The 12,526-nt window shown below is 39.2% G+C and overlaps 1 protein-coding gene across 1 annotated transcript in view; it reads right to left on the bottom strand.

Moving 5' to 3' along the window:
• The window catches only part of LOC104941429 (beta-galactosidase-like), a 19,967-nt gene extending 8,601 nt beyond the window's left edge, over window positions 1–11,366 (bottom strand). Inside the window, exons 1-2 of the mRNA XM_010766529.1 lie at window positions 11,229–11,366; window positions 10,126–10,201 (exon numbers count right to left, since the gene is read on the bottom strand). Of these exons, the coding sequence (XP_010764831.1) occupies window positions 10,126–10,201; window positions 11,229–11,366 (214 nt within the window). The remainder of the gene's footprint in view (window positions 1–10,125; window positions 10,202–11,228) is intronic.
• Window positions 11,367–12,526: the final 1,160 nt, after the last annotated feature.

Below are 12,526 nucleotides of genomic sequence, written 5' to 3'. Positions count from 1 at the left end.
GGGATTTTTACTCACCGTTCTTGTGATCATTTTGACCCCGCGGGGTGAGATCTTGTGTGGAGCCCCAGATCGAGGGAGATTATCAGTGGTCTTGTATGTCTTCCATTTCTAATAATTGCTCCCACAGTTGATTTCTTCACACCAAGCTGCTTACCTATTGCAGATTCAGTCTTCCCAGCGTGGTGCAGGTCTACAATTTTGTTTCTGGTGTCCTTTGACAGCTCTTTGGTCTTGGCCATAGTGGAGTTTGGAGTGTGACTGTTTGAGGTTGTGGACAGGTGTCTTTTATACTGATAACGAGTTCAAACAGTTGCCATTAATACAGTTAACAAGTGGAGGACAGAGGAGGCTCTTAAAGAAGAAGTTACAGGTCTGTGAGAGCCAGAAATCTTGTTTGTTTGTAGGTGACCAAATACTTATTTTCCACCGTAATTTGCAAATAAATTCTTTAAAAGTCAGACAATGTGATTTTCTGGATTTTTTTTTTCTCCTTTTGTCTCTCATAGTTGAGGTATACCTAGGATGAAAATTACAGGCCTCTCATCTTTTTAAGTGGGAGAACTTGCACAATTGGTGGCTGACTAAATCCTTTTTTTCCCCACTGTACATGGTCATGGTCAGCAGCAGGAGAAATTGAGGGCTTTAAACAGGAAGATGACACTTCACAAAGTGTAAGCATCACTAAAGCCTTACATGTTCAAATGTTTGGGTATGGGATCTTATTCTGTGCATGCTGATGCTGTATGAGACTAGCATTAATGCAAAAAAGCCACATATTTATTTTGGGGGGGTTAGAAAGCTTGCTTCACATAATGTTGAAATACTGCCAAGGAAAACACTTCTCAGTCCACACCGACACAGCTAAATCAGCCACTTTCTTGTGGTCTGCATCCACTCACTCAGTTTATCAATCTAGGAGAGTGACAGATTAAAAAATGCGCGCACACACACATCATATACACACACCATATACACATCAGATACACACATCTGATACACACACCATATACACACATCAGATACACATCAGATACACACATCATATACACACATCAGATACACAGCAGATACACACATCAGATACACACACAAACACACACACACACACACACACACACACACACCTACTTTGCTCCACATTAAACTAATGAGTGAATTAATTCCCAAACACGAAAGAGGACCTTCAAAAAGGTACAATGTAACATTTCTGCATTAAAATATCTTTAAACGTTTTTTTCGTCTAAATAAGTCAAATTGTGTATTTACATTATCCCAAAAATGTCCAAAAAAAATGTCACGCCTAGAGAATTCTGTAATTTTAAAAATGGTTACGTCTGTTTCATTTGGCCCCCTGTGATGGAACGTATACTCAACGTGCATGTGTCAGTGTGGTTGTCTGCCAGAATATGTCATAACTTGATGTTTATCCAGTTTTAAGTTACATTTTAACAACAATTACATCAGAGAAACAAGCTGAGCAAACAATAGCTGCAGCGGCTTTTTTTAAAGATTATTTTTGGGCCACAAGCGCCTGTTATTATAGAGACCGATTTGAAAGGGGAGGGGAAGGGATGACACAGAATCAAACAGGGGTCCTCTACTGAGTACATGGGCGGCCAGCTCTTTAAGATTTAGAGGAGTCGCCTTCGTGAGTCCTAAAACATGTTTTTTTTAAAACATGAAACTGCTTTATTCAGTATTTTCACTTGTATAGCACTGGGTCAGTTTGTATTGTATTGAGGAGGAGACGTCTGCCTATGGTTTGTTTCCTGGTAAAAAAAGATGAACTCTGAAAGAAAACTAACTGGAAGAAGGTGAATGCAATGACAAACTCCCGTGATCCCACGCTAGTACACAAAACCATAAGACCTAGTTTTGTTGTTAATCTTTTAAACGGAAGAATACTGGGTTAAACCAGGATCAGAACATCTAATGTCCCTGTTTACCGAGTCACCCAAACGGAGTACACTGTATGTATCTCACCCCACACATCAAATGCTGCTGCCAACAGGGTATACCTGCACCTATATTGTTTTTTTTACTTTAAAGGTCCCATGTCATGGCCATTTCCACTGATCATAATTCCATTGTTGAGGTCTACTAGAATAGATTTATATTGTGCAATTTTCCAAACTCACATTGGTTTCTCATACAGCATCTCTGTAAACTACGTGAATTCACTGAATTTCACTCTCTGCCTTTAACGGCTCGTTGTTGCTCCAGTAGCTCCAGCCCCCACCCTCCCTGTGAGCACAGTGTGCTCTGATTGGTCGGGACGTTGGGAATCGCGCTAAGCTCCGTGGAGGTGTTGTTTCCTTGTTTAGCATTACACAGCGAAACTCATCCTGAGCACACACAAAGTCACAGCCGAAGTAAAAACAATAAGTGTGGCTTGATATTGAGTAAGAAAAAGGTTGATAAACGCTGTGAGAATGGGTCTGCAGAGAGAATTTTGCCGCGATCACAACTGTCTGTTATCAGCCTGCAGCCAGGGAGGAGAAATCAGCAGAGCTGCTTGCACTGAGTGTGTGTGTGTGAGGAAGTCCGTGGATTGGTCAATTTGGACCAATCAGCGGGGGCTTAACGTAACGGTTACCGCGGACGTAACGTAACGGCTCCACGGATTGGTCCATTTCGTTCCGGGTACGGTTGACATCATGCGTACCCGGAAGAATCAAATGGACAATGACGTATCTCCAACGAGGCGTTTTGGGAAGGTATTTTCTGTGTTAGAGTTTTACTCGCTACAGTGTGTACTTTGAGGGTTTGTGACTCTGCAGACCGTTTACATGCATAAAAACAGAAGGGGACGGGTAATAACCAGAAAAGCATGACATGGGACCTTTAAAATAGTAGCGCTTACAACCAATGTTGTTGCTGCTAACTGCTACTGCTTAGGCTACCTGCTACACACTAGCCAGCCGCAACAAATGCATCACAAAATGGTTTAGTAAGTAAACTCTATGCACTTAACTAACATCCCATCATTTATGTTGCCATATGTGTACAGGTATCAAAACAAGTGTCTGCTGTGGTTTGTTTACTCTTTTGACTCTTAGCATCTGTGACTTGGGCCATTAAGCGGTAGATTGCATTTGCTGTAAATTATGACAAGAATATTTATGATAAATGTTGCTTCACATTACGTATAAATACATCCTGCTTGAAGACCCAGTAACAGTTTTCACAGAGTGGCAGGATATCTACCCCTCATGACATCACTTCCTTTTCCCCAAAGCACAGCGGGCTGTTGATTGTGTTCATCCCTCAATGTTGTTGTTTGCTGTTCAAAAAATGTCTCAGCCCACCCCATGTCCCCCCACTGAAGGTCATGTTAAGGTCAAAGGAAGAGGAAGAAGAGAATGATACATATTAAGAAGGTACTGTATATCAAAGCCTTTCTTTTTTCTGAAAACAGCTGCCTGCTGTTTGGGAAATGATTTCCAAAGCAAAATAATGAGCTGAAAGACTCTCAAAAACTCTGGGGACTGCAGAGTTGAGTGTGATATGTATCTGTGAGTTCACCACCACAAACAACCCTTACATGTAAGTATTCATTATATCTATTATCTATTTTTGTTATTTAAAAATAAATAAATAGAATATGGTTTAGACCAGTGGTTCCCAACCTTTTTACATATAATTGTAACACAATACATCATTGTCACTAAAAGCCTTGTCTCTACATGACAATAACACATACGAAAGAATGATTAATTAACTTTGAATACAAATTCAGTTAGAGCTATTAGGCAAAAGAGACAGAAATGTATAATTCCTTATTTTATAAGAAATGTTTCTTCTGCCGTAAAGTGTCCAAACCAGGCTTGTCTGGATTAGCGCACTTTTTAAAACATAGTCATTGTCCATTGCTTGGTTCACGTTGGATTATTGTCACAGTCGCTCTGATCAGATCGCGTCTGCGACTGCAGGTTGTGTGTGATTCATTGTAGCTCTGTGAATTCACAAGCAGACACTAGGCAAAATCGGCTACCTTGAGCATGTGTTTAAACAGTATAATCCTTGTATTATTCACTTCGCCGTCTTTAATTTATCATACACGTGAATCCATATTAATTAATACGGGTACATAACCATCAACGTCACCATAGTGGTCCTTAGAATTCGCGCAGTCATCCTCCCAAACCTTTTTACATATATAGTATCAAGTAAACATGACTACACATTGATACGCTAAAAGCCTTGATCCTACACTGACAATAAGCACAATACAAAAGAAATATGGATAATAATCTTAAATATGAAATACGCACATTTCAAGTTAAGTAAGCTGACTTAAGCAGAACATAAGACGAGCAAGAAGTGATATGAATTCATGTATTTTTATAGAAATGGTTTCTTCATGAACCCAGTAAAGTCGTCCAAAGCAGAGCTTGTCTGGATTCAGCAGCGGGCATTTTCAAACATAGTCATTGTCGCATCGGCTGGTTCAGTTGGATTATTATGTCACAAGTTGGCTACGCGATCAGATCGGAATAAACTCCCTCCATTTTGGATAGATTATTACATACTGACCTTTTGAAATCCACATTAAAGCACTGATCAAATCGGACAACAATCGCGGATCTTACTTTGAGCATTGTGTCTCTTCGCTTCTGTCTTTGTGAAATTAGTATTCCACTTGGCAGGCGTCTTACAATATTACTTCATAGCAGACAGAGAAGAATCCAATATACTACCGCGGTCCATAACCATACACCAGTCACTCCAAATAGTGCTCCTTTAAATAATATATACCTCATAAAATAAAAACTGTCACATTCATACAGCTACTACACAACACCAGTTTTTGTGACAGTAGTTTTAGCTTTTTGAGTGCTTTCTAAACTTTGACCTTAAACTTTTAAGTCTACCCACCCGCGACCGCCGCTCAACATGAGGGAGCTAGAATAACAGAGCCACACCCGCGCTATGAAGTGATGGTCGATAGTGATAGTAGTGAATGTGTGTGTGTGTGCTGTGTGTGTGTGTGTGTGTAGTGGTGTGATGTGATAGTGATGTGTGTGTGTCGTTGTGGGCACACATACAAAGGGGCGCGCGTCGCGATCCGCCAATTATGGGAACGGCACAATTACCATCACGATTGACCTTCGCCATGTTTTTAATTAAAAGTTTATATATTAGACGACAATTCATACAGTATTCTCCCGCGCCAGCCTCACCTTCGGGCGGAGCTGAAACCCTCGCAGGGCTCCTTGGGAAAAAAGGTTGGGAACCCCTGGTTTAGACACTCATCATTTTGCACATACATATCGGCCTATATTATGTTTATTTCTTTGTTTTATCAATTTAATTATTATTCTAATTTGCATTTTAATTTAATTAAATCTATATTTCCTGTCTGTATTATGTTCAGCCATTTGCCTGTCCTTTGAGATCATGGGAGTTTGTCATTGGATTCTGCTTCTCTTGGTTCATTGGTTCAGGAGATCTTAACCAGATGCCATTTTATCCACAGAGGTATCCTCATTTCCAAAATGAACAGACCTGGTAATTGAAACAGTGAAAATAATAAATGAAGCAGGTTCAAGTTAGAAATCAGTGTTTCTGTTACGTTGTTTGGCTGAATCTTAACAGATGTCTTTAGGTTTGAAACAGATATTGAAAGGAGACACTTCAACAAAATATACAACATTGGTCTAGTTGTTATTAGAACTTCTTAATGTGGAAATGTAACATTTCACACCACTTCATGCAAATCGGGTTCAAATGTAGATCAGGCAAGCAACAAATATTCCAGCAAACCACCAAATTTGAGCTTGACTTCCAGATAAGCCTCTGTTTATGAAGGAGCTCTGAGGTACTAAACACATTTGTTCCTGTTAGTCATCATGTTTACTTCTTCACATACTGGCAGCAATGACTTCACACACACTGGTGGACTAATGGATGTTAGTCATGGAAGTTCCTGAGCCACAGTGATGTATGTGGGATGAGACAGTCAGATCTTTTTGGCAGGACTACATTTCCAAGCAAGTACCCCTAAACATACTTTATCTGGAGGTGTTTCTCTGCCTTTATAAATAGCTGTTGGACATTGTGCCAAACATAGCCCCCAAAATGCATAAAAACAACACTTGAAAATGAAAGAAAAAAGAGCTCTCCAAAAATAGCATTCCTGCAACGTCAGGAAGAGAAAAGGTGGGAAGAAGAGAAGAACAAAAAAAGAGAGGCGGTGCAATCCTGACCGTAACTGCTTAGCTTCTTTAAACAAAAGCAGAGTCAAATGTGAAGAAAACACCTGACACCACATTGTGGCCCAAATTAAAGTATGTAAAATGTTATGCTAAGCATTTTGAAAAAAATAAAAGCAAGGCGTCTTGAATCATTTTAAAATATTCAACACGTCTATTTGCAGGGTCGGTCAGAGCAGCTCAGACAAGAGCGGCTGTGTAATCACTCCCCAACAACTGGACCAACAGAGGATTTAAGGGACAGGCCGTAATAGGATGTGTTTGTGTCTATGTGTGTGCATGTTCAAAAGTGTGTGTGTGTGTGTGTGTGTGTGTGTGTGTGTGTGTGTGTGTGTGTGTGTGTGTGTGTGTGTGTGTGTGTGTGTGTGTGTGTGTGTGTGTGTGTGTGTGTGTGTGTGTGTCGGGGGTCTCTGAGTCTTTGGTTAGGGAGCGGGATATCGAGACAGTATCTCATTGATTCCTGTGTTTCAGAGGATCAGTGATCAGAAGCATATTCATAGACTGCAGCGGTCCAGATGTGACCCTTTCACTGATTTTTGTTCAAACATGAATCAATGTTTGTGTCTGTTTTACATCAACAGAGTAAATCAGATGATTTACTGTCAAATTTGTTTTGACGAAGAAATGAATGACTGTGGCTGCCTTGTTTTCAGTTAACAAACAATACTGCCACTTGGAGCTCACTATTTAAAGTATCTTTTGGTGTTTCATGGAGTTTATTTTAAGAAGTATACCCATTGCTCAGCCCTTTCTCGTTTCTGCTGGAGACATGATCAACATTCCAAATTTAGCGTTTCGCAAAAAACACTCAAAACAGTGGTCTAGCCATTGTGCATAAATGTCACAATGATAATGCTACTTTCATGTCCATATGATCTCTGACAAGCTGAAGCACTATATTTGCTAGCAACACTATAGCCATTTATGTGGTGCTGTACATCCTAACCATTTTTACAACCACTAAACAAATACAACCATAATAGTGCATACATTAAGATTCTAATATTAGCCTGGACCCTTAGGAAGACTAGAAACCACATCTGGAAGCTAATGTGAGCTTAGCTAAGGGATGAATCCATTGTGTATGGAAAGGGTAGAAGTAGTGTTTAACAGCTGATACAGAGAGTATATTTAAGCTTTTTTTGCATCTACAGTGTAAATGCAAAACATTAATGACTGGTTTATCGGCCCCAATTCAGTAATTTAAGTATTTCTTTAAAAAAGCATGATCTCCACCCAAGCACTTGTTTGATATTTGTTCCATTTGTGTCCCTTTATACATCCTGTACAGTGAATAATTGTTTTTATTCTTCATTATGTTATCCTGAATAATGCTGTGATCATGAAGGACATACAGCAGGAAGTTTTATTCCCATAATTAATTTTTTCTAGATATTTAATGTTACTGACCTCTCATTATGACATGCACAATGACAATAATCATGCATTAAAATAAGTTTGCAAAAAACGAAAGATTCTTTGGATTTCACAATGACTCAGAGAAACTTCAGCTGATACATAACAACCAAGTTCATATTCCAACACTGGAAAACGTAAGTTAAAAGCAACACAAATAACCCCATAAAAAACTCTACTCCACAGTCAGAGAACAACTACAGTAAAATCCCTCGTGAAGAGCCTGAACGTACCTCTCACTCGAACAAAGCAGCAGCCACATTTGCCGAGCAGTTTCCTGAACAGGTGCTGACACCCACACCCTCGCTGGTGCTGACCCCCTCTCATGATGATCCACTGCTGCCGCTGCACTCAAGACTATCAGAAGCAGGCATCATGCTGGATGGACACACAAGACCACATACACACAACTATTCCTGTGGTAATACCCGGAGGAGATGAGAGGAAAAGTATTCCACAGTCATAATCCAAATCTGAGTAATCCCCTGAGACAAAAACAAAAAAAGGCAGTTTTATGTCCCATGATTTAAGAAATAACAGGGGAGAAATCCAGAGAGACGTTCTCCTCTCGAGCCTCTCTGTGTGGGCAGATTACGAGAGGGTCCCAACGTAAGAGAGGGAGCGACAGAGGCAGTGAATGGGAGGGGTTGTGATGAGAGGGGGGGGGCGGGTTGGCTAACATGCTGTACTGCTGTGAGAGCATCTGTTTCCAGCCCCACCTCCTCTCAGTCCCCTCCCCTTCGGATCCCTCTCCTCTCTCTCTTTAGCCTGTCTTCTCAGCGATCGCCCTGTGGCGTTAAGATCTTTAGTGTTGTTGCAATCTTTGGAGTTTTTCCGTAAAATAAACAAACTTTCTCTTTTGTAAAAGATGCATGTTGTGTGTGTGTTTCCAATATGAGTCGTGTTTTTTTAATGTTTTTAGCTTTATTGAGGTTGTATTGTCATGCCATCTTGCTGAGTTTCCAGGTGTATTTTTTTTTAACTCTTATACATAAATAAAACACATTTAAATGAAATGTCCTTGTGTGCTTTAGGGACTGTACATATTGTCCCAAGCAAGGACATGTAGAAGTATTTAAAGTTAAATCTGAGGGGTTTGCTTGGATGACCCCTCTTTAGTCGAGCAAGCCATCAACAATCAACATTATGCAAACTGCACTGAGGAGTTACCAGTAGTCATACACTCATTTTAGAGGAATTTCTAAAAACCTCTCTGTGAAATTGACTTGACCTCTACTCTTTCGTAAACATCTTAGACAACCAAATCAGGTATGTGTGCACAAAAACCATGCCACTGTCCGTATGGAACTGACTGTGTACTAGGGCTGCTCGATTATGGCAAAAATCATAATCTCGATTATTTGGGCCAGTAATTGATATCACGATTATTAAAAGCGATTATCCATTTACTTTGAAAACATCCATTTATTGAAAAAAACTTTAAGTATAATTCAACTGAAAAACCAATAAAAAAGAGAAAAATCGTTTTATTTCGATTATGTTGTTTTCATAATCGTTGCGAGCCAAAATCGTAATTGCGATTAAAATACGATTAATTGAGCAGCCCTACTGTGTACCACTTTTCACTAAAACTAAAAGTGACCCCAGTTATGCAGATGATATTGTACTTGCACTACAATTATGAATCAAATCGGATCAACAAAGATAATCTTTTATCCATGCTTTTTTTCAGCTGGTAAAGAACTTCCCTCTCTCATCAAGAAGGCAGAAGTCTGCTCTTCTTCGTCACTACAGGTAAAACATTTCCTCTGCTGTAGAAAAACCAACGTGCATATATCACACACGCAGCAAACTGAGCTGGCAGGATGGAGGCAGACCGATTTAATCTCAAAACCAAGATTAAGCATTCACCACTAGATGATCTTCTGAGCGCAGCTGTCCAAGCTCGTGGCAGGCGCTTTGATTCAAGCAGATTTCACCATAAACTCATACGAACCCAAACACAAACAATAACAGTAATGAGCAAAGTATAAATGATAGTAAGAGAAGAATCGGACTATTACAGAGCTGCTGTTTCTATAAGGCACATGTTTATTAAACAGCTCCATGCACACAGATAGATAAGCATAAATCTGCGTCACAGATCGACCAACACAACCCTGGAATCTCAATCCACTGAGGACAGATTACAGCTACAAAAATATGAAAATGCTCTTGCTCTCTTGGCCATCGTGTTAAGCCTTTAAAAACTCTGCTGGCATGATGATCCATGTGAGCTGAAAGGCACTGATCTCTCCACAATGTCGGATTACTGTATGTTCATGCATGTGTAGTGAGTGTGCACGCACTTAGTTAGCCACCATTTAATCATTAGGATAATGTTTTGGGTATTTTTGTGTTTTGTGTTGCTTTTAAAAGTAAAAGATGTATATTTATCTGTGATGTTTTGTCTGCAAAGTGTTTTGAAGTCTTATTTGATTGCGTGATTTGTGACATAAGAGATGCACACAGTGTTTCACTGTCATGGTTTTACCTCTGCCTGCAGCAGCCGGCGTCTTGATGTCCGGATTTTCTTCTGACAAGAGTTTCTCCCGGCTGGTGTCTGAAACCTTAAACAAAAGACAGATTCACCTCATTTTAATAAAAAAACACCTTCCCCCATTATAAAACCTTCTTTTTAGCTGTGTTAAATTAGTTTGACGAATGAAGGGTGAGTTCAATCGAACAGAAAGAGGGTTTGAGCTATATAATTATACCAGTTAACCTCTCTCTCCACCCCTCTCCTATTTTCTCCGACTGGTTTCTTATCTTATCAGAGGAATTCCTCTGAGAGGACTAAACTGACGACATCAAATCACTGTCTGATGCAGTTTTAAGAATAGCTTGGTTTTTTGTTTTTAAAAGGGCTTGTTTTTTCTCTCCTGGTTACTACCACAGAAACACATTTCTCAAAAATGTAAAGCGTATATTAGAAAAGATTCTGCAGCTTGTTTGATTTTGATGGACTAAACTATTCACCTTGTTGTTATTAAAAGAGGAGCACATGAACTGAATGAAAACTTAAACTCATTTGACAATACTCAGATTATAGTTTCGGATAGCATTTCTTATTTAAAAACAAACTAAAAGTTTAGACATTATTCATATCTAATTAACAGGTCTACATTTTTCTAATCTGCATGGAGGGAAATATTTGACCAAATCAAGGTTAAGATCATTTTACACAAACAAATGCAGGTAGAAGTTTAAGCATGCAAACAACAATCGTACTTTCTCTTGTTTTGTGTTATTAAACATGGTTAATACTGCATTGCGTGTCACACAATTTCCTTTTATGAAAAATCATTGTGTAGCCCCCAAGAATTGAGGTGTTTCCATCAGACACTCACTTTATCAACCCTGTATCCTAGAAGTTGTTCAGTCCTCCCTTGCACTTTTGCCAATGTCTTCATTTTGCTTCTGTATCCTTTCTTTTTGTTCTTCCCGGTTATTTTGTTCAGTTTTCTTGACTAATTTAAGCATGCATGCCTGATCCTTTAGTTTAATCACCAAAAGTCAGACAGAGGTTAAGAAGCTCTAGAAGAAGGATCTCTGTCGAACTGCTTGACGTCAAACAGAAGAGAAGTCAAATCTAACCTCTGCTCTGCACCAGGTTCTCCTGCGGGCAGATGAGGACAGCTGTTCAGCTGCACTGGGATCTGTCCTAAGGCCCTTCTGGATATAAGGAGGGGTCAATCTGTCCCAACAGGTCCAGCCACGTCCCACAGCTCCCATGGGCTAATTTCAGTCTGCGACTATTCCCAAAGCAGGAGTTTGAACTACCTCCCAAAACTTGAAATAGAGCAGCTCGGACTGCCTATATGATTTCCTTGATTTATTTGTCATTTATAGAAATAGAAACAGAAATTGATTATTTGTTATCAGTCCCTTTCATTTTTTTTTACCTTTTTATTTGACATCCTACACTCAACCAATGATGCACTAAACGTCCTAAAACCAGAAATATATTTAAATCTTTTAAACCTCACTACATGGAACGGGACACATTTTTATATTTAAATATGCGGTTTGTACATTCCTGATATTCAGGACGCATGTATAACGGCTCATCAGTTTCACTCTATTGGGACCAAACTTTAACATCTGCGATCAGAGGCGTGTGAATTGTGTGAGAGATCCCCCCCCTGTGGTAAATCAGAGAAACATCTTGACCCTCTGTTCTGTGGAGCGACTTGTTGCTTTTTTAACTTTTGAGTCTGTAATCCGGCCATCTGTTCACCTCTGAAGAGATTTCATTGCCTGCTAATCAGTCGTAATTAAATAGATTCCTCTGATCCAAGCAGTTTACAGTTAACATGTTATACATTTACACTTGTATTAAATAAAGAATAAATACTAAAAACTGTTTGTGGTTTCTGTTTTGAACAGAACAGAAAAGGACAGATTTTTGTCCACGTAAATATATTATTATTATAAATATTTGTCCACATTAGAAGTGTAACAGTTCATAGACTAGTCGATTAGTTGAATATATTTGGGTTTTGGACTTTAAAAATAAAGTTATCAGATGATGTGATAATCAGCAGATTAATAGATGATGAAATATATATGTTTTGCCTGTCTTTCTCATATTTGATAGACAATCATGTGGGGTTGATAATTACATTACATTACATATCATTGTAATTGATTGTTATTCCTCCTCTAAGCTTTGTTGTCTGTGGTCCTTCATCAGTTTAACACATTGGAATTAACTTGTTTTTCAAATGCATCAAATAAAGTGAGGTAAGATGTCATGGAACCTCGTGAATCTTTCTTTAGTTTAGCCAATTAAACAAACAGGTTTGCAGGTTGAAGACACACTGGTGCTGTGCTGAAAAGATGTATACTGCCATGATCACAAAGTAATCCTCTCCATTAAGCTGTTGTAAGTG

This window comes from Notothenia coriiceps, unplaced genomic scaffold (genome assembly GCF_000735185.1).
Source record: "Notothenia coriiceps isolate Sejong01 unplaced genomic scaffold, NC01 NC01_scaffold00003344, whole genome shotgun sequence".
Lineage (NCBI taxonomy): Eukaryota > Metazoa > Chordata > Actinopteri > Perciformes > Nototheniidae > Notothenia > Notothenia coriiceps.
Note: the sequence above shows the minus strand (reverse complement) of the source record. Positions and strands in the feature narration are given on the sequence as shown.